At 45.2% G+C, this 21,449-nt stretch overlaps 2 protein-coding genes across 7 annotated transcripts in view; one reads left to right on the forward strand and one right to left on the reverse strand.

Annotated features, from left to right (window-relative positions):
- Positions 1-1,620: 1,620 nt before the first annotated feature.
- Positions 1,621-21,287, forward strand: MSH6 (mutS homolog 6). Of its 4 annotated transcripts, none has more exons than XM_064164373.1 (11): positions 1,621-1,907; positions 3,092-3,294; positions 5,120-5,283; positions 6,231-8,847; positions 12,763-13,028; positions 13,638-13,755; positions 15,758-15,847; positions 17,024-17,178; positions 17,339-17,538; positions 18,048-18,177; positions 18,829-21,287. In XM_064164373.1, exons 1-10 carry the CDS (start codon positions 1,645-1,647, stop codon positions 18,130-18,132), a joined length of 4,161 nt encoding a protein of 1,386 aa, XP_064020443.1. In that variant the 5' UTR covers positions 1,621-1,644; the 3' UTR covers positions 18,133-18,177; positions 18,829-21,287. The 4 variants fall into 4 exon arrangements, with proteins under 4 accessions (XP_064020443.1, XP_064020444.1, XP_064020442.1 ...); XM_064164374.1 differs by having other exon boundaries at positions 19,439-21,287; XM_064164372.1 differs by lacking the exon at positions 18,829-21,287 and having other exon boundaries at positions 1,622-1,907; positions 18,048-18,227.
- The window catches only part of FBXO11 (F-box protein 11), an 80,374-nt gene continuing 77,117 nt past the window's right edge, over positions 18,193-21,449 (reverse strand). For all 3 annotated transcript variants that reach the window (XM_064164377.1, XM_064164376.1, XM_064164378.1), the window contains exons 20-23: positions 21,212-21,319; positions 20,749-20,857; positions 19,796-19,894; positions 18,193-19,714 (exon numbers count right to left, since the gene is read on the reverse strand). In XM_064164377.1, the coding sequence (XP_064020447.1) occupies positions 19,585-19,714; positions 19,796-19,894; positions 20,749-20,857; positions 21,212-21,319 (446 nt within the window). In that variant the 3' untranslated portion in view covers positions 18,193-19,584. The remainder of the gene's footprint in view (positions 19,715-19,795; positions 19,895-20,748; positions 20,858-21,211; positions 21,320-21,449) is intronic.

Genomic DNA, 21,449 nt, shown 5'->3' on the forward strand with positions numbered 1-21,449 from the left:
CTCTCTCTCCATCTATCCATCCATCCATCCATCCATCCATCCATCCATCCATCCATCCATCCATCTATTTATCTTATCTGTCTTCTCTTTCTATCTACCTAAATACATAAAATGCACACACACACATATACATATACATACACATGTATCTGGATGGCTTTTCAATATACTCGGGGATGGTGATTCAACTGCTTCCCTGGGCAGCCTGTTCCAGTCTTTGAGAACCCTTTCAGAAGGGAAGTTTTTCTTAATGTCCAACCTAAACCTCCTCTGGTGTAACTTGTTGCCATTCTTTCTTGTCCTATCAGTTGTGACTTAGAACAGACCAGCACACACCTTTCCATACCCTTCTTTCAGGTAGTTGTAGAAGGCGAGGTCTCTCACCAGCCTCCTCCTCTCCAGACTAAACAGCCTCAGTTTCCTCAGCCACTCCTCACCAAACTTGCTCTTCAGACCCTTCAGCAGCTTTGTTGCTCTTCTCTGGACACTTTCCAGCACCTTAATGTCTGTGTTACACTGTGGCTCCCAAAACTGAACCCAGTACTCAACACATGGCCTCGTCAGTGCCAAGTACAGAACAATCACATCTCTAGTTCTAGCTGGACATGCTATTCCTGATGCAGGCCAGGATGATGGTGGCCTTCTTGGCCACTTGGGCTGATGGTGGCTCATGTTTAGCCAGCTGTCAATTAACACCTCCGGGTCCTTTTCTGCTGAGCAGCTGCTGATCTGCTCATCTATTCAGCCACTCAGCCCCTAGCCTGTAGCATTGCATAGATTTCTTGCTGTCCAGGCGCAGGACTCAGCACTTGGCCGTGTTAAAACCTGTAAGATTGGCCTCAGCCCATCTATACAGCCTGCCTAGGGCCCTCTGAATTGCTGATTTCCTGCAAAAAACTGAAAAAATCCTGTTACCCAAGCACTTGTGCAGCTCCCAGTTCTGCCGAGTGGTTTCCATAGGATCAGCAATACACACCAAGGGAGTTAGCCTGCAGTGTGTTCCGCTTCCAAGCGCTTCTCAGTCCTCGTGCTTTGGAATCCCCTGGACTATTGTCAGGAAACAAAATGCAGTTGCTTTTCTAATTCAGTTCGAGGTGTGTGTAGCTGGGGATTGCTTATGGAAGCAATGGATGATGAGTTAAGTGAAACAGTAACCTCTGAAATCAAACTGAAATAATTCTTTTGAAAAGAACAGGCTTTTAAAATCCTTCAGTATCGTTTGGCTTTGCAGACCTCTTGTGGGCAAATCCCTGCCTTGCAGTTTCCACTTAACAGTAGGAGCAAGCCTGGGACATTTTTGTCTACAATTGTACTGAAGGGTAGGAGAGTTTCTGGCTGGCAATGTGAAAGGGTAATTTAAGCAAAAGAAAAAGCTGCCCTAGCAGATATATAGGGGCAGTGTAGAATTCTTCTCCGAATTTACGCTGATAAAAATGAGCAGCCCGCTCCAGTAGCAGCGGTGGCTGCGGGGCGCAGGCTCCCTTCCCGCCCCAGCCGGCCCGGGACTCCACGGGATCCAATCCCGCCAGCTCTTCCCGCGGGGAGGCGGAGGCGGGGCCGGGGCCGGGCCCGCCCGCCGCGGCGCGCGCTGGCGGGCTTAGCGCGCGCTGTCAGGTGCCGCGGGCTGCGCTTCCCGCCGCGGCCATGTCTCGTCAGAGCACTCTGCTCCACTTCTTCCACAAGGCCTCCGCGGCCAAGCCCGCGGCGGATGCGTCCCCGCCGACTCCGCCACCGGACGGGGCGGTGAAGCGCCGCCGCACTTCGCCGGAGCAGAATGGCCGCGGTGCCGTCACCAGCCCTGCCGGCACGGCGGGCAACGGTGCAGAGCTACGGGGCACAACCGCCGCTCTGCGTAAGGAGGCGAAGGAGAAGACCGGAGGGGACGGCGTCGTCGATAAGGACCCCAGGTAAATGGGTGGGAAGGGGAAGAGGAAGGCTCAGAAATGCGGCCTGCCTCAGGAGAGGGCGGCAGCTGTGCGGGGCCGAGGCGGGTGCGGCATGTCGTCCCCGCTGCCGTGCGCCCAGCAAATACTTGCGTAGCTGCTTGGGCTCGCCGAGGCCCTTCTGCCGCGCAGGGAGGGTTAGCAGCCAGCTCCGCGGCTTTAGGCCGTCAGGCTGGCGGGAGCTGTGCCGCGGGGGGCGGTGCGTGGTTGTGTTTAACCCCGCGCTGGGGACGGGGGGGTGGAGGCGCTTCTAAAGGCAGCGTGAGGCAGTGCAGGCCAGCGGCCTGCTCGCCCAGCCGGGCTTTTGGGGAAGGCGGGAGAGGGCCGGCGGCGGAGTAACGCCGGCGTCTGCAGAGCGACGAGGTTATTTTCAGTTTGTCCTGCTTTCAGTATGTTTTTTTTCATTCCTGAGCTTCTTTTTCGTTCCCTATCGTGATGGTAAGTGTCTGAAGCACCAGCAGGCTCAGTGCTCAACTCTGTGCTGGAGCATTCTATCCAGTTCTGAGCAACTCAGTTCAAGAGAGGCCAGAAACTGCCGGAGAGATTCCAACAGAGGGCCACAAGGCTATGGGGGGATTGGAGCATCTCGCTTACAAAGAGAGGCTGAGAGACCTGGGGCTTTCTAGCCTGGGGAAGGAGAAATTTTATCAAAATATATAAGTATCAAAATGATGGAAGTTAAGAGGATGGGGTTGTGCACTTTTCAGTGGTGTCTAGTGATAGGGTAAGGGGCAGTGGGCACAAACTAGAACACAAGAGGTTTCACCTAAACATAAGGAAAAAACAACTTTCTCTGAGGGTGCAGAGCACTGGAGTAAGCTGCCAGAGTCTCTGGAGACTTTGGAGACCCGTCTGGACACATCCCTAGTAGAGGGGTTGAACAAGATGACTTTCAGAGGGCTTTTCTGACCTCAGCCATTCTTCTGTCGCTATGAAGCTTTGTATGTGTGGATCCAGTAGAGTTTGAGGAGCAAGTAAGAGACGTGTTGGTGATGGTATAGGACTGTATAATCCATGTTACGTTGTCTAGGAGCCTTCTAAGACCTTCAGAAGGCAAGTTGCTCAGAAACAGTGTGCAGTTAATGTCTATGAAGAGACCCATTTTAAACATTTATGTTCTTTAAATGACACATCTGTTGCCTTTGCAGTGAGTCCTGTCAATATTCCCCTGGTGACTTGGCCTGGGGCAAGATGGAAGGCTATCCTTGGTGGCCGTGTCTCATATACAACCATCCAACTGAAAGAACAGTAGTGAGAGGGAAAGGGAAATCTACTCGTATCCATGTACAGTTTTTCGATGACAGCCCTACAAGAGGCTGGGTCAGTATCAAGTACCTGAGACCATATAAAGGTAAGAGATATAAGTAAAACTTATTGAAATGGAAATATGCTACTTGTTTTGGAAAAATAGGCATAAAGTGTGGAGCATGGTGTTGCTCATAAAGAGCAACAAAACTGATGTTAGTGTTGAGTGGGAAGGCATGTTTTGGACTTTGTATGTTAGAGAAAGCAAGTTTTCAGGGTATTTGTGGTTACAGGCTTTGTGGTTTGTGTGTTTCAAGGTGTTACAGGTGTGTTTGTGGTTACACAGTTCCTTAAATATAAAACACTAAGGCCTTTTGTTTATGAGAACACATGCTTAAAGCTTATTCATGTTTTAAGGTATTTTTTCCTTTATTTCTCTCATCAGTATGAGAAAGATCTTTTAATATCTGCTATTTCAATTTTTAGTCTTGAAATCATTAAAATATCAGTAGCATCCAACACAGTTTTTAAGCAGCTATTTGGGAACTGCTGTTATTTCAGAATCAAGACTAGGCAGAGGATGGGAGAATTAGAATCATTTCCCCTGTGGTGTTATTTCGTCTAAGCAGTGCAGTACAGATTTGCTAATAGATCAGATAACTTGAGAATTCAGAGTGTGTGTTAAGGTAGTGCTTGAGGTTAACAGAGGAGAGTCAGTGTTTGTCATCTTAAAGAAATCACTTGACTGACCAATGAAAATCAAATGCAATCAAGAATTAACCCAAAAATTTGTTTGATAAATCTTACCTTGTTGATAATCGTCATCTGCTCTTCCTCTTGCTTTTATACTGTGACTGAAAAATGAATTACTGGCTGTAAACTGTTTTGTGTAAATTATGTATAAATTTGTTTTAGTTGGACAAAGGCTTTGGATTTAGTACAGTATTTTGGAAAAGATGCAGGATTTATTTATGTCAGTGAAACTACTGAATTTTACAGTTTCTTGCTTTGTACAAGTCAAGAGTTCCTTTTCATGCAATCATGTAGTCATTCCTTTTTGGCTTGTTTATGCTTTAATATACTTAAGCCATAGTTTCAAATTAAAATGCATTAGTAGAATTCCGTGCAGGTGAATTGGTCCATGGTTTATGGCAAATACAGGTAAGGAGAATCAAACTGCTTACCAAAAGAAAATTGCAGAAAAATACAAAGTGTTCAGAATGTTTAAGCAGAGGAGTGTTGCTCTATCTGCAAGAGATGTGGTTAATGCAGAGCAAAATACATCTTTTGCTTTTAAATTCGGACTAAAAGCATCATCATGTACAAAATAAGACTCTCAAAGTCTCTGGGTAAGAAAATGATGTTTCTTCCATTGTGGTATTTCTGACTGTGTAAATACAGCACAGGGACTTGTAAGAGTTGGGCATGCAAGTTGGTTAAATAAATGTGCAAGCATTGCACACTTGAATATGCAGCTAAGGTGATGAGATTTTTAGATTTCTGAGTGTACTTGCGAAACTGAAGTTGAGATCTGGTTTGTTAATGTGCTGCATTTGTGGTGTAGAAGCAGCTACATGTAACTCCATCATTAACTGCTGTCCAAACTAAGAGTTACTACTGAAAGCAACAATATTTAGTGTCAGGGTGGTTAGAGCTTGACTTAGGAGTGTTCATATCTAGTACTGAGTTACAGTACTAGAAGCAATTCTTAAGTGTCCAAGACTGGCATTTAATTTGTGAGTGTTTAGATTTTCTCTAGGGGTATTTTATCAGGCTGAGTGATGTCTAAGACGTGATGGGGATGACTGGTAACAGCACAAAATGTGAGGTAATTGTACTGTCTGTCTGCAGTGAAGTATCAATACTAACTAAAGGATTGGTGAAATGCTAGACTGACTTCAATTTCTAAACAAGTATTTGTGGTTTTGCAGGTTCATCAGATGAGAAGACACTGAAAGGAGGTATGTTTTATAGTACAAAGCCTGAAATTAAAAGAGCAATGGTGCTAGCAGATGATGCAGTGAGTAAAGATAAAACTAAGCGACTTGAACTGGCAGTATGCAATGAACCTTCAGACACAGAGGAGGAAACAGAGGTAAACTTTCTTGTGCGCTGCAGAAATATTGCTAGAACTTAGAATCTTTCTGTTGGAACTGAGCATCTGTTCTGTAGAATTTTCTGACTTTTGAAATATTAATCTTAAGGCATTGAATTGGATTTTTGGAGTCTGCCTTCATCTTGTACAGTAGCACTAAAAATAGAAATTCTTATACTGATAACACAAATCTGTTGGTGAGTTAACTAAAAAGAGATCTTTTGTTCTGTTGTATTCACATTTTGTTGTGAATGATTCAAACATTATCTCAGTGTGTGAGAAGACTGGCAGTGGGGTAGCAGGCTCCTTATCTTCTCTATCAGTGTAGCCCATCTGCTCTTTCTTCAGTGTGACAATGCCACAAAGGATGCATGTCACGTCTACGCACTGTGTTGTTCAGTCCCCCCACTGCTGTTCTTCACCAGCGCTGGCCCTGAAATGCTTGTGGTTCAGACTGAAAAAGCAAATAATGGAGTTTCGTTTCTTTCTACTAGATTTGTGTGATCTTACTATAGAGTAGTATGTTTGTAGATGGAAATGGGTCAAAAAACCCACCCCAAAGCATGGACAAAACTCATATATGCTGGTGCTGAAAGGCTGCAAAGTCCAATGACGTTTCTGACATAAGTCAGTAGGATAAAATTGCAGCAGATATAGCGTTACGGAGGCTTTTCTCCTTTGTGCTGAGTTTCACCTACCCTATGCCTTTGCCCATTTTATATGTTTTATTCATTGGCACCAGTGATGCAAGTGAGGCTGTAAAAAATACAAAAAGGTGTAATTATGCCAATATTGGCTGATAGCCCATTTGTTATCCATAAAAAGTTCTAAATTCTCTTGCTTGAGGTCCTGCATTGTTACATATTTTTGCACCTCTCTTTTTCCCAGCAGTAATATTTTACTTTGTAGCCAGAATTTTCTTTAGCTAAAATAATTTGTTTTTCCAGCAGATGAGTGAAAGTCCATCAGGCGACAGTGATGACGGCAGTAGTGAGGAGGATGTTAAGAGTAACAAGCGAGTGAGGAACAGGGAAAATGCCGTAAAAAACAAAAGAAGAAGAGTGTTGGATTCTGACAGCGATCATGATGGCTCTGATGCAGAATTCAAGCCTGATGTGAAGGAAGCAGCAAGCAGCGAGGAAGCCAGTAGTGGTGTAGAAGAAAATGAATCTACTGACACAGAGACAGACGCAGAGAGTGTAGCAGAAAGTCCCATAAAAGTTCCTTCTAAACGAAAGAGGAAAGAGAGAAGCAAGCCTGCTAAAAGGAGTAGCTTAGAAAACAAACAGTCTGAACCACCCAAAAGAGTGGCAGCAGAAAATGAGCAGTCTGAACCACCCAAAAGAGTGGCAGCAGAAAATGAACAGTCTGAACCACCCAAAAGAGTGGCAGCAGTTTCTTTTGAAGCTAAATCCAAGCTGACATCATTTGCAGCACCTGAAAGTTTTGAATCCCAAACAAATGCATGCAGTGGAGGCAGCAGTGGCTTTGGAGCATGGGAACATGAAAAGCTTGACTGGCTTCAGGAAAGGAAGAAGAAAGATGCACAAAGGAGACGGCAGAGTGACCCTGATTATGATCCCCGTACACTGTATGTACCTGAGGACTACCTCAACAAGTGCACGCCAGGAATGAGGAGGTGGTGGCAGCTGAAGAGTCAAAACTTTGATGCTGTGATTTTCTACAAAGTTGGGAAATTCTACGAGTTGTACCATATGGATGCAGTCACTGGCGTCAATGAATTGGGACTGATCTTTATGAAGGGTTCTTGGGCCCATTCAGGTTTTCCAGAAACTGCTTTTGGCAGATTCTCTGATGTCCTAGTGCAGAAGGGCTACAAGGTAGCTCGTGTTGAGCAAACAGAAACTCCTGAGATGATGGAAGCACGCTACAAGGCGATGGCCCACCCGACGAAGTTTGACAGAGTTGTACGCCGAGAAATCTGCAGGATCATCACCAAAGGAACTCAGACTTACAGCATTATGGACTGTGATCCCTCTGAGAACCATAATAAATACCTTCTGTGTGTTAAGGAAAAGGAAGACTCCTCTGGACAACGTGTGTATGGGGTGTGCTTTGTTGACACATCAGTAGGGAAGTTTCATGTGGGCCAGTTCTCAGATGACCGGCACTGCTCAAGGTTTAGGACTTTAGTAGCACATTACACTCCTGTGCAGGTGCTGTATGAGAAGGGGAACCTGTCTACGGACACACAGAAGATACTGAAGGGCTCACTTGTTTCATGCATTCAGGAAGGTTTGATCTCTGGTTCCCAGTTCTGGAGTGCATCTAAGACACTGAAAGTCCTTCTTGAAGAAGGATATTTCAAGGAGAAAGAGACCTCTGATAATGTATGTTCTCTGCCCACTGTACTCAAATCTCTGACTTCAGAGAGTGACTCACTGGGATTAACTCCTGGTGAGAACAGTGAATTAGCTTTGTCAGCACTTGGAGCATGTGTTTTCTATCTCCAGAAATGTCTGATTGACCAGGAGCTGTTATCACTGGCCAACTTCGAGGAGTACGTCCCTGTGGATATTAATACTGCAAAAGCTGCAAGTAGCTGCTTTGCCAAAACCAACCAGCGGATGGTGCTGGATGGAGTCACCCTGATGAACTTGGAAGTTCTGCAGAACGGAACCAATGGAACCACAGAAGGTACTTTGTTGGAAAGGATTGATACTTGTTGTACTCCATTTGGGAAGCGGCTCCTGAAGCAGTGGCTGTGTGCTCCGCTATGTAATCCAAAGTCCATCAATGATCGTTTAGATGCTGTTGAGGACCTTCTATCAGTGCCAGATAAAATTTCTGAAGTCAGTGAACACCTGAAGAAACTTCCTGATCTTGAAAGGCTGCTCAGCAAAATTCACAGTATTGGATCACCACTGAAAAGTCAGACCCATCCTGACAGCAGGGCCATCTTCTATGAAGAGATCAAATACAGCAAGAAAAAAATTGCTGATTTTTTGTCTGCACTGGAGGGGTTTAAAGTAATGAATGAAATTGTTGATGCCATGGAAGAAGTTGCCAGTGACTTCAAATCTAAAGTCCTGAAGCAGCTGGTCACCCGCAAAGCCAAAAATCCACATGGCTGCTTCCCGGATTTGAGTGCAGAGCTTAAAAGATGGGATACTGCTTTTGATCATAACCAGGCTCGAAAGACAGGAGTGATTACTCCAAAGGCAGGTTTTGACCCCGATTATGATAAAGCACTACAGGACATTGAATCTGTTGAGGAGGATCTTAAGAAGTACCAGGAGAAACAGCGCAAACTGCTTGGATGCAAATCTGTGATGTACTGGGGGGCAGGCAAGAATCGATACCAAATGGAAATACCGGAAAACGTGGCGGCGCGGCGCTTGCCTGAGGAATACGAGTTGAAGTCATCCAGGAAGGGATATAAACGTTACTGGACCAAGGAGATCGAGAAGATGCTGGCTGCAATGGTCAATGCTGAGGAGCGCAGAGATGCGGCTCTGAAGGACTGCATGAGACGTTTGTTCTACAACTTTGACCAAAACAGCAAAGCCTGGCAGACAGCTGTGGAGTGCATTGCTGCATTAGGTGAGAGGCTTTCTTTGTTTTCACACACACTCAAGATACTCTTGTAGAGTCACTCTCGTAGGGTGGCTTGAGTCGCAAGAGATTTTAAAGGTCATCTAGTTCCCACTCTCCTGTCATGGGTAGGGACACCTCCCACTAGGCCAGGTTGCTCGAAGCCTCATCCAGTCTGCTTATAAACACTTTCAGGGATGAGGTGTTCACAAGTTCTCCGGGCAACCCAGAGCATCTCACTGCCCTCACTGTAATGAACTTCTTCCTAGTGTCCTATCTAAATCTACCCTGTTCTAGTTTAAAACCATTGTCTCTTGTTCTGTCATCTTAGGCTCTTTTGAAAAGTCCCTCTTTGGCTTTCTTGTAGGCCCCTTTCAGGTAGTGAAAGGCCACTATAAGGTCTCCCTGGAGCTTCCTCTTCTCCAGGCTGAACATGAATAGAATCATAGAATGGTTTGGGTTGGAATGGACCTTCTAAGATCATCTCATCTAACCCCCTTGCAGTGAGTAAGGATATCCTCCACTAGATCAGGTTGCCCAGAGCCCTGTCAAGCCTGACTTTGAATATCTCCAAGGGTGGGGCCTCTGTGTCTCTGGGTAACTTGCTCCAGTCTTTACCCTCATGGTAAAGAACATCCTCCTGTTGTCCAACCTAAATCTACTCTTATTTCAAACCGTTGTCCCTCATTCTATCACTACATTCCTTTGTAAACAGTCCCTCACCAGCCTTCTTGCTGGCCCACTGCAGCTGCAGGAAGACTATGAGGTCTCCCTGGAGCCTTCTCTTTTCCAGGCTGAACATCCCAGCTCCCTCAGCCTGTCTGTAGCAGGGGTGCTCCAACTCCCTGATCATTTTCATGGCCGTCTTCTGGACCTGATCCATAAGATCCCTCTTGTGTTGAGGGCACCAGGCCTGGATGCAGTGCTTCAGGTGAGATTCTTGGCAGAATCACCTCTCTAGATCTGCTGGCCCAGCACAGGTCCCAGTACAGACCCCTGAGGGATGCCACTTGTTGCTGCTCTCCATCTGGACTTCAAGTCATTGAGCACTACCCTCTGGATGTGACCATTCAGCCAATTCGTGACATCATCTGCCTGGACCTGAGTAAGGTAGGTGGAGCACTGCTGGATAAGGAATTGGCTGGATGGTCGCATGCGGGGAGTGGTGATCAAGGGCACAATGTCCACCTGAAGACCAATGCCAAGTGGCGTCTCTCAGGGGTCAGTGCTACTTAACATCTTTATCATTGATATGGACAGAGGAATCAAGTGCACCCTCAGCAAGTTTGCAGATGATGCCAAGTTGTGTGGCACAGTTGACTTGCTAGAGGGCAGGGATGCCATCCAGAGAGACCTGTACAGGCTGCAGAGGTGTGCCCAGGCCAGCCTCATGAAATTCAACAAGGCCAAGTGTAAGGTCCTGCGCCTGGGTCAGTGCAATCCCAACCACAGATCCAGGCTGGGTGTGGAATGGCTGAGAGCAGCCCTGAGGAAAAGGACCTGGGGGTCTGGGTTGTTGAAAAGCTCAGCATGAGCCAGAAGTGTGCATGCAGCCCGGACAGCAACCATGTGCTGGGCTGCAGCAAGAGCAGCATGGCCAGCAGGGCAAGGGAGGGGATTCTGCCCCTTTGCTCTGCTTTCTTGAGACCCCACTTGGAGTAGTGTGTGTAGTTCTGGAGCCCCCAACACAAGAAGGACATGGAACTGTTGGAACCAGTCCAGAGGAGGGCCACAAAGAAGATCAGAGGGTTGAAGCAGCTCTGCTATGAGGACAGGCTATGAGAATTGGGGCTCTTCAGCCTGGAGAGGGCTTCGAGGAGACCTTATAGTTGCCTTCCAGTGTCTGAAGGGAGCCTGCAAGAAGGCTGAGGAGGGACTATGTACAAGGTCTGGTGTCAGTCGTCCTTGCCTTGTCCACTGTTGCTGTGACTTCATCATAAAAAGCCACTAAATTTGTCAGATGATTTGCCTTTGGTGAAGCCATTGCTGGTTTGCCCTTTTCCAGTCAGCAGGAACTTCAGCACTCTGCCATGACCTTTCAAATATGATGGGCAGTGGTTTAGCAACTTCATCTGCCAGTTCCCTCAGGACCTGTGAATGGGTCTTGTCAGGCCCCATAGACTTGTGCACATTCAGATTCCTTAGGTGCTCGCAAACGTGGCCTTCAATTATAGTGGGCAGCTCTTCCTTCTCCCAGAGCTTACTTTTGCCCTCTGGGACTTGGACATTGTGATTGGAGCCCTTCTTGTTTAAGACTGAGGCAAAGAAGTCATTGAACACCTCAGCCGTATCCATATCAGTTCTACATTTCTGTTGTGGAAGGGCCCCACATTCTCCCTAGTCCTCCTTTTCTCACTAATATACCTGAAGAAATTCTTCTTGTTCCCCTTAATGTCCCTAGCCAGATTCAATTCCAACTGTGCTTTAGCTTTCCTAACCTGAGCTCTGGTTGCACAATTTCTTTGCTAATTAGCCCTGCAGTCTCCTCCATAAAGACCCTCTTCCTCCTTTGAGAGAGGTGACTCCTTTTTGGTGTCAACAACCCTGGTGCTGTATAGTTCATGCCACCGTCAAAGAAAGCAAATTTATGGTGGTGACACTGTCCATGGAGCCATGTAGTATAAGACTGTGTTTGGCTTCTTAATCCCATGTCTCTGCCATCAGCTGGATTTGTGGTCCAGAATCTTGTACCACTCATTCCAAGGCCCTGAAGTCTTTTTAGAGTGTTCTAGGACTACCAGTCATTATTTCTTCTCCTCCTACATGGAGGATCAATAATGGATAGTAGTCTGTAGAGCACACCAGGCTAGAATCATGCAATCCAACCGTTACCTTACTCTACAAAGTTGAGTGCAACACCATGTCCCTCAGGACCACATTTCTGCTGCTTTCAAACACCTTCAGGAATGAAGGTTCAACCCTCTCTGTGTGCAGCCTGTTCCAGTGTTTGAGAAATCTTTCAGGGCAGGATTTTCTTCTAACATCCATCCTAAACCTCCCCTGGTGCATTGTCACTGCCTTGAATATAGTCTAGTAGGAAGACTTTCTCACATCCCCTCTTTAAGTTTCTAGGGTATAGGAGAGTTTCTTGAATTCCCTTCTGAGGACTGGCATACTCTTATACTGTGATTCTTCTGCTGGCATGAGCCTCTCTGGGGTGTTTTTGATCCAGGGAAATAAGAAAAGTGATCTCTGAATGCCACTGGGGCAGAAAAGGAAGGACAGGCAGGCAGCCTAGGAAGGGATTCTTCAGGTGTGCTGAGAATTGGGAAGCAGTCACATCAGCCGCTCCACAGTTCGGGCAAGTACTGAAGGGTTTTTCAGTAGGGAAGGAGATGGCTTTCAGGCTCAGTTTTACATGCACATGGAGTCTCTAAAATGTGGTCTCATTTTGTAGCTAATCAACTTTTAGTATCTTAGAGGTGGGTTCATTGAGAGGGGTTTGGCTGCTGCTTTCTCCTAGGCCAACAAAAAATTCTGATGTTGTTATAAATTCAATTCTGGCACCTTAGAAGCAGTATTATGAGTCTTAACAAAGGAGTCCATCGTCACAGAAACTGATTTCCTCTTGTCTTGTTCCACGCTAAAAAACAATGCAAGAAAATAGTATTTTATACGAGTACATAATAATTTAAGGAGAGCTTTTGAAGTGTAATGGCACTAATTGGAAAAGCTTCTAGAGGGCAGGATGTTTAATTTGTTGGTAGAAATCTGGAACGAATGGGGAAAAGATGTTTTCAGTATCTCACTTTACTTGTTTTTAGTTTTCTGCAGTACTTCTGGGGTGTTTTCCTTAGCAGAAAAATTGAAGGGAAAAGGAAAAATGTGGTTGCAAAAATGCTCTTCAGTGAGTAACTTGCATTCCAGTGGATGAATAAAGCAAGATGAAAGTGTCACTTACTGGAATTTCTCTTAATCTTACAGATGTCTTGATGTCTCTTGCTAACTACAGTCAAGATGGTGATGGGCCACTGTGCCGTCCTGTAATTGTGCTGCCTGTGGATAGTGCTCCTCCCTTCCTGGAACTGAAAAATTCCCGTCATCCCTGCATTACAAAAACTTTCTTTGGGGATGATTTTATTCCTAACGACATTGTGATAGGCTGCAGAGATGAAGATGGCAGCAATGAAGCTTCCTGTGTGTTAGTGACTGGCCCGAATATGGGTGGCAAGTCTACGCTCATGAGACAGGTGAGTGACTCTCTGCAAGGGTTCTGCAGGGCTTGCAGAGGACCTCTGCCTTATGCATAAAGGAATGATATGACTTGACTGTCACTGAATGTCAAAGGAAGTCCCAGCAGTGGTCCTCAGGGTGTGCAGCACAATACAGCTATTGCAGTGCAATGCCAAAACATAATCTGCTAGAAAATGTCTATGGTGAGACAGTAGCTTTTCTGCTTTCACTTACCTTAGCGAGGAGTAAGTTTTATTTCTCTTAGGAGAGATGGTTGGGAAAATGCAGTAGAGAATCTTTTCTTTCTCAAATGGCCTTACCCAGGTCTTTGCATTGTCTTGCAGTAGATGCTTCTGCTGAAAATGCAGCAGCAAGTGGGAAAGCAGCAGGGAGTTTGCTTTATAAGCAGAGCTTCTTGTGATAACTTGCTGTATTCTGAAGGCTTTTGGAGCAGTTCAGCCCTACTTGGGGTTATGGTGCTGCAGCCCGGAGCTGTTTAAACTGGGAAGCTTTATGTACTCTAGGCTTTTTGTTTTAGGGGAAATGCAGTTTCAGTCCCTTGTGCTTTGTGTGGAACTGAAGCTCCAAGCAGACAGTAAAGATTTCAATGTTTTAATGTTCTGCAGGCTGGTCTCCTGGTTATAATGGCTCAACTGGGATGCTACGTACCTGCTGAAGCCTGCAGGCTTACACCCATCGACAGAGTGTTTACAAGGCTCGGTGCCTCAGACAGGATAATGTCAGGTGAGTTTCTGGCATCCAGCTTCCCAAAGTTCTTTGGCCACCTGGTGAGTTTTCTTGCTCCAAGGGGCAAGTTGGAAAGTGATAGTCTCAATTTTGCAGGGGCAGGTGGTCAGCTGACTTCTTGTCTCGTGTTCACAGTTCAACAGGACAGTAGTTATGCCTGATTTGTTTGGCATGTTTGTCTTCCACTATTTCTGACAGACACACAGATCGCTTTTAAATTAATTTCGATGTTACAGACCTGCTTTCCAGCTGGGTGCAAGGCTGAGGAATGTCTTTTTGGACGTTCTACGGTTGGTTGTGTTCTACCTACGCAGATACCTTTTTCTAGGTGTTCTGTAATAAGACAGAAATGATTGTAGCTGGTGTAGGGGAGCTGGGTTTGTACCTTCATGTTCTACAGTTGGTTGTGTTCTACCTTTTTCTAAGTGTTCTGGAATAAGGCAGGAATGTTTGTAGCTGGTGTAGATGAGCTAGGTTTGTACCTTCTCACAGGGACTAGAGATCCTTTTTTCGGTTAGAATGCTCACCATGTCTGGAACCCACTTCCTTCAGATGAAGAAGAGACAGGCAGGCTTCCTTTTTGGAAGCTGTAGTTGAAAATTCTGGGAGTGTTTTGTTTCTTCTTGGAGAGGAAGACAGAAAGAGGATGACACAGCAACTGGGATGGGAAAAGTGTACCTGTGGGCATGGGGCAAGAAAAACAAAGTGGTTTGTGTGCTGAGAAATAGGACAACTCATTTAAGGAGGGCACATTTTTCTGTGATCTTTCAGTTGAAGAACATGGGTCAGTGAATATGAAGGGAGTTAAACCTCCTGAACTTGTTGCACATAAGGAATTTGAAAAAAGAATCATTCTGAGTTCTTAATTAAAAAACAAATCTATATATTTACACTTATCCAAAGCAAGGCTTTTCTTTACAGCTAGAGAATTCTAGTAAGTCTTTTTGGAGAATTTTATTAAGGCTTTTTTTAATCCAGCTCTTTTACAAGTACAAAAGACTTGGATTGAAGGTCCGGAAGAAGTTCCTTAGTATGAGGGTAGTGAGACCCTGAAATGGGTTGCCCAGAGAAGTTGTGGATGTCTCATCCCTGGAAGTGTTTAAGAGCAGGCTGAGTGAGACTTTGAGCAACCTGCCCTAGAGGGAGGTGTCCCTGCCAATGGCAAGGAGTGGGAACTAGATAATGTTTAAGGTCCCTTCCAAGCAAAGCCATTCTCTAGATGTGAAATATTTGCCTGCTTTTTAGCTTGGAGGAGACTGAGGAGTGACCTCATTCATGTTTATAAAGATGTGAAGGGACAGTGTCAGGAAGACAGGGCCAGGCTCTGATCAGCACTGTCTAGGGATAGGACAAGGGGCAGTGGGTGCAAGCTGGAGCAGAGGAGGTTCCACATAAACACAAAGAAGAATTTCTTCACTGTGAAGGTGGTAGAGCACTGGAACAGGCTGCCCAGATTGGTTGTGGAGTCTCCTTCTCTTGAGATATTAAAAACCCACCTGGATGCATTCCTGTGGTACCTGCCCTAGATGCTCCTGCTGTGGCAGGGGATTGGACTGGATGGCCTTTTCAGGTCTTTTCCAGCCCCTAAAATTCTGTGATTCTGTGTATTATCTAAGTTGCTGGAACTCCTACTATGACTTCCAGCCTCCATCAGCAGAGTATTTCTTTGGTCTGAATTCACTGTGGAGTACATGAGCTATTCAGAGCATTAAGGCTATTCTCTTCTTAGCTTTAGGCTGTGAACAACCAAACCAGGGAATCTGGTGTCTTACACAATTAAGCAGAAAATCTTAAGTAAGACTTTGTGCCTCTATCTGTACCAAAACCGCCTTTTTCTGACAAATAGAGACACATCACTTTGGTGCTGGGGGAAAAAAAAGGCTTTATGTTTTGGTTCATGTTATCTTGACTGAGGTTCTAGTGTTGATGAAGAACCTGGGGGTTTAGTTAGTTTTCAAACCTTGGACTACTTAATAGTGTGTTTTTAATTTTTTCAAAGGTGAAAGTACCTTCTTTGTTGAATTGAGTGAGACTTCCAGCATTCTCCAGCATGCAACAGAGCACTCCCTGGTTCTTGTGGATGAATTGGGTAAGTTGTTTGTAGCAAATAGGAAATTAGAGCTAAGAAAATACAGACTCACTTTATTACAAGGAACCATATGGAAAAGATGAGGGAGAGGGTAATGGGTACATGTCACTCCTGGGGCAGTTCCAGTTAGACACGAGAGGAAAACTTTGTGATAAGAATCAGCCACCGGAATGATCTCCCAGGGCAGTGGAGGAATTGCCTTCACTGGATGCTTTCAAGATTCAACTGGACAGGGTGCTTGGGCAGCTTGTCTGTATTATGACAGGTTAGACCTGATGGTCCTCAAGGGCCCTTCAGCCTGGCATTGTGTGAACCCAAGATTAAAGACTAGCTGTAAGGTGGTTGGGGTGTCTAAAAGAGAACCATGTGCCCAGGGGCAGTTGCATTATAACATTCCCAGTGTATAACTGGTCAGCACCTCTCTCAGGGTACCGTGGTAACTAAGAGAATGCCTCCCACCCCCACAGTGGAGAGTAGCCTATTCATAGTCAAGTTTTTCTGTGCTTCTTTCCCAAGTACCTGCAGAAAACTTGGAACAAGCTAGTAGCAAATCTTGAGGGCAGACATGGTGTCTTGTGCAGTGGAGTGTCTGACCATTATGGGGCAAATACTGAGTACTGGGGAAAAGACTGAGAGGGGATCTGATCAGTGTTTACAAATACCTGAAGGGTGACTGTCAAGAAGAGGCCAGTCTCTTCTCACTAATACCTTGTGATAGGATGAGGGGCAGTGGACACAAACTGGAACCCTGGAAGTTCCATCTCAACATGAGGGAAACCTTTTCTCTAAGGCTCCTGGAGTAGGCTGCCCAGAGAAGTTGTGGCATCTCCTTTCTTGGAGACTCTCAAAACCCACCTGTGTGACCTGCCCTAGGTGCTCCTGCTTTGGCAGGGGGGGTTGGACTCCATCATGTGGCTCTGGTGTGATCATGTGGCTCTGGTGCCTTTTACAACTCTGAGCTGTTAGCCACTCTTCCACAGAGTGATGAGGGAGAGAAACAAACAGGACCAAACTGATACACAGCCAGCATGGCATTGCCTTTGTCTTTATGCATCTTTGCTCCTATGTGTTAGTTTACATAGCTTAACAATTAAGAGGGAGAAAACTTCCCTTCGGTAGCAAGTGAAATACAAACTGTATTTACTTGACTACTTTTTGCTCCATTTTCTGTTCCAGGCAGAGGCACAGCTACTTTTGATGGAACAGCAATAGCCAGCGCCGTGGTGAAAGAACTGGCAGAGCAAATCAAGTGTCGGACTCTGTTCTCCACACACTACCACTCGCTGGTGGAGGACTATTCGCACAACAGGGCTGTGCGGCTTGGGCACATGGTGGGTGTGAGCGCACTAACAGACAGCATCTTCCCTTCTGGTTGTGCATGCACTCTTCCACCCAGAGTCACAGAGGGATCCTGAGAAGAGGTGATGTCTCATGCATTTATTAGTCTGCAGGTAAATGTTTACACTGACTTTTGTAACTTACTCTTTCTAGGCATGTATGGTTGAAAATGAGAGTGAAGATCCAAGCCAGGAAACAATTACATTCCTGTACAAGTTCATTGAAGGAGCGTGTCCAAAGAGCTATGGCTTCAATGCAGCAAGACTTGCTAATCTTCCAGAGGAAGTCATTCAGAAGGGGCACAGAAAAGCAAGAGAGTTTGAAAAAATGACAATTTCACTGAGAATATTCAGGTAAGGCCTCGGGTTTCCATTTTGGAGTTGCACAGTGCTTAGCAGGCATCCATCTTAGAAGGTGGGCAGCCACCAGAGGGGAGGGGCCGTTAAAACTCTTTATGACTATCGAATGTACTTCAGGAGCAGCGAGGGAGGGCACTGCTGAAGCCTGACTCCAGGAGAGCAGATTCAAGGAGCAGTGCAGTATTTTCAGCTCTGGGTGTCTGTGCCAGTCTCTAAGGCTGAGAGCTTAATTTGCACAGAGGTGCTGGGCTGGCTGTGAGCCCAGGCGAAGGGGAGGAATGCCTGAGCAAAGACTTGTGCTGAAGGCGGGCACAGGCAGGGGGATGACACATGTACAGTAGTCCTGGAGCCCCCCACGGTGGCTGCTTCTGCTGCTTGCAGCCCTTTACAGCAGACACAAAATGGCATCTGTATCTTCTGAGGCTCTGCCACAGTGACAGGAAGCTTATTAGACTCTGGCCCACGGCGTCCATGCTGAGTATAGCTGACTTCATTTCCCTTAGGTCTCTGTGCCTGCTGGCGGATGGTGCAACAACCACGGATGCAGAGGCTGTCCGGAAACTCACCGCTATGATCAATCAGCTTTAAGGACAGCACCAGGGGCTCCGCAGTGGCCGGTTCTCAATCAAAAAGGTGGGATCAGACAACTTTATGATCTAATAAACTTTATTTTTTAAAAATGACCATTTTTTTTCCATTGTCTTTCCTAGGAAATTAAACCCTTTAATTCTTAACCTACCCTCTACATAATGGTTATTGAGTACTCCACAATATATTAAGTCTAGATGTTATGGTACATGCATACACTTTCAGGCTGTTGATTACCCACTGTCACCAATACACATTAAATGGAAAAAAGCTATGAAACTGTATAGGGCTGTAGATATACTTGTCTCAGCTTCATTAGAGCAGGAAATTGCTGTCATTTCCAGCAGGTTACCTTAAGTAATGTCCAGACTGTTCAAAAAAAACTATGAACAGAGTAAAGTTACAAGACTGTTTTGAGGAGACTTTCTACTGCTTACTTTAAAACATAGTAAAATTTCTTTCACAAAACTTTAGTTACAGGGGGGCTTTGTTTTATAGTGCATTATAGGCTAGGAAGTCTCATTAAAACACTTCTGTTTTTGTTGGGAGTGGGGTTTGCTGTTGTTAGGGTGGTTTAAGTACAGACTATTGCTGGGGAGGAGGTGGAGGGGCAAGGGAAGGAGATTATTCTAACTTCAGAGGACACCAGAAAAATTGCTGGATATAATTTAAGATTAGTGTTTTTCTCTTTCATAGAAAGAACGTACATACTGGGACATGAGTACAGTTACAGCAAGTCTAGGTGTGCTAACAAAACAGGACACATTCAAGTACAATAAAGATTTTTTTTTTGTTTGTTTTTGTTGGTTTTTTTTTTTTGCTGGAAATTAGAAACAAACTACATGAGATTAAAGCATTAAAATCATATTTCTCAATCTGAATAAATGTTAAAAAAAATCAAAAGAAATGCAGAAGTGCTAGCTCACATTTTTGTTTTTTGTGGTTTTTTTTTCTTTTTCTTTCTTTCTTTCTGTCTTTTTTTTTAACCATGTTACAAAAGCAATTGGTACCCATGTCCATAAAGGCAGCAACAAAGAATGCTGCTTGTCTACAGAGTAAGTACTACTGCAACTCGGGACTGCTCTTCCATGCTACTTGTAAAAACACCAGCCTTCAGAAGTTGGTATCTGTACAAAATTGCAGCTTAGTTTTTATTCATTTTCTTTTATGTGTTTTGTTTGTTTGTTTTCTTCACTTCTGTCCCTTCCAAAGTCTTTTTATTTTTGTTTTTTGTTTACACAGTAATGCTAAAACGCCCAGTTCTGTTATCCTGAGTCAACATATTGCCACTTTCTTTTTTTGGTAGGTTGAGCTCCATAGTGTCAACACCTCACACATCGGCTTTAATACAGTCTCTTTTCTGCAGAATGGGCAAGTACAACTTCCTCCAAAAAAAAAACGTTGAACAGTTATGATATTAGAATGGCAGGAGACTTTCTTTCTGAAAGGAATTCAGTTGTGCTGCAATGTATTAGATTCTATAGGAGGAGCAGAGTCATATAGTGTATCTGTATCGTGTGTAGGCTCTCCAGCAAGTGTACACGGATTAGACAGTGTTCCAGCACCACAGTCACAGAAAAACCTACAAAGAAACACAGCTCCTTTAAGTTTCTGCTTTTACTGCTGCTGGCAAAACAACGCCTCCCGCGCTTTGGGCACCTACCTATCGTGTCTAATGAACTCTACGTCATGTCCTTGATGGCACTTCTTAATGCAGTTCACACAGATGGCGTTGCGGTCTGTGGTGTTACAGGTGTGACATCTGAAAGGAAAGGTGCTGCATTAGGCATGACTAGAGAACAAGGTGCTGGAGGGGGCTCCAGAGGTAGAACAGGGCTGGAAAGATGTGCAGGGGCTCCAGTGTTTGCCATGGATTTGAGGGCATGGTTGGGTGTCTTTTTTAAAGAGCAGACAGGAAGCAAAATCAAACCGCTCTGGCTGAACTGGAGAGGGACACAGGAAAAATACAATACAGATGACATGAATCCTTACCATTTCATACAGATGCAGGATTCATAAGGGTTCTCCCCAAACCTTTCCCCCAGCCAAGCAAAACCACACAACCTCAGTGCTCTGTTTTCTGTCCCCTCCTGCCCTTGTCTCCTGATAGGGCCAAGCAGGCCTGACTGTGCAGCAAGAAATTCACTGTGGCCTTGAAGACCACAGGCACGTTACTCCCGCCCTGGGTTTACCAGGTAAGGCCTGCCAGGGAGCCAAAAGGGAGATTAAAAAAAGGAGATGTGGCTTTGCTGCCCACTTATAAAGTGTTAGCACAACTATGGGATGGAGTAACAAAAATTACCATTTCTGGAGTCCACCTCCTGAACCTCTGTCGTCCTCCTGGAGAGCTCTATGGCTTTCCTAAGGGGACCTGGGCCAAACCACCCCATGGGTTGCTCCTCTGGGAAAAGCAGTCTGCTGCACGATCTCAGGTTCACACTGCCTATGCGTTGTTCTGAAGCCCACAGGAAATTCCAGACAATGAGGACTTGTTTAATCCTCTCCTGTTTGCAGCCTGTGTCTTAGCAGGCTTTAGGGCTCTTGGCTGGGAAAGAAACTGGGTTGACTTGAAAACCTTACTGTAGGTGACAGTTAAAAACCCCCAAAATGTGTTACCTGTAGAAATCATGCATCGGGTAGCTGGTGTAGCTTGATATCTTATATAAACACTGGCCTCTGCTGACAGCCTTTTCTATGGCATCTTGATTGTTCATGATTTTGTTGTCTGTTGGGGAAAAAAACAAACAACAAACAAAAGAGCCAAGATGTAATCACAACTGGATCAAGGACATAACAATCAAACCACTGCTCCATCCTGTCTTATGCTCGCTCCTCTATTCTACATGAGAAATTTATGTCTGTAAACTGTTGCTGTTTCCTGAAGGGAGTGATTTAAGGGTTGTGGATATTCTTGCTTTCCCACCCTGGAGGCCAGGCAAGGCACCTTTCTTTACTGGACACTTGTTCCCATGATACTAACTTGAAATTGGAAACTGTGACAGGTCAAACTCCAATGATTCTATGACAAACCCAAACTCCAGCAGCAAACAGAAAACACAAGAGAGGGCCTCAGGCTCACCTTTCATCGTGACGTTGACACCAGATGCTAGAAATAAACCTCCAAAGCGGTTGTTGAAAATCTGATTGCCTTCTAATGTTGCTGTCGCATGATTTGTTATTTCAATACCTTCATTGGGTCAGAAGAACAAAGAGAAAACCAAGTGGGAAAAAGTTAGAAATCCTTAGGGACCTCTCTCATGGTCTCCACCTCGTTGGTTTAGGTTTTCCTTTGTTTTTTAACCTAGCATAAGCTCAGG

This window comes from Pogoniulus pusillus, chromosome 25 (genome assembly GCF_015220805.1).
Source record: "Pogoniulus pusillus isolate bPogPus1 chromosome 25, bPogPus1.pri, whole genome shotgun sequence".
Lineage (NCBI taxonomy): Eukaryota > Metazoa > Chordata > Aves > Piciformes > Lybiidae > Pogoniulus > Pogoniulus pusillus.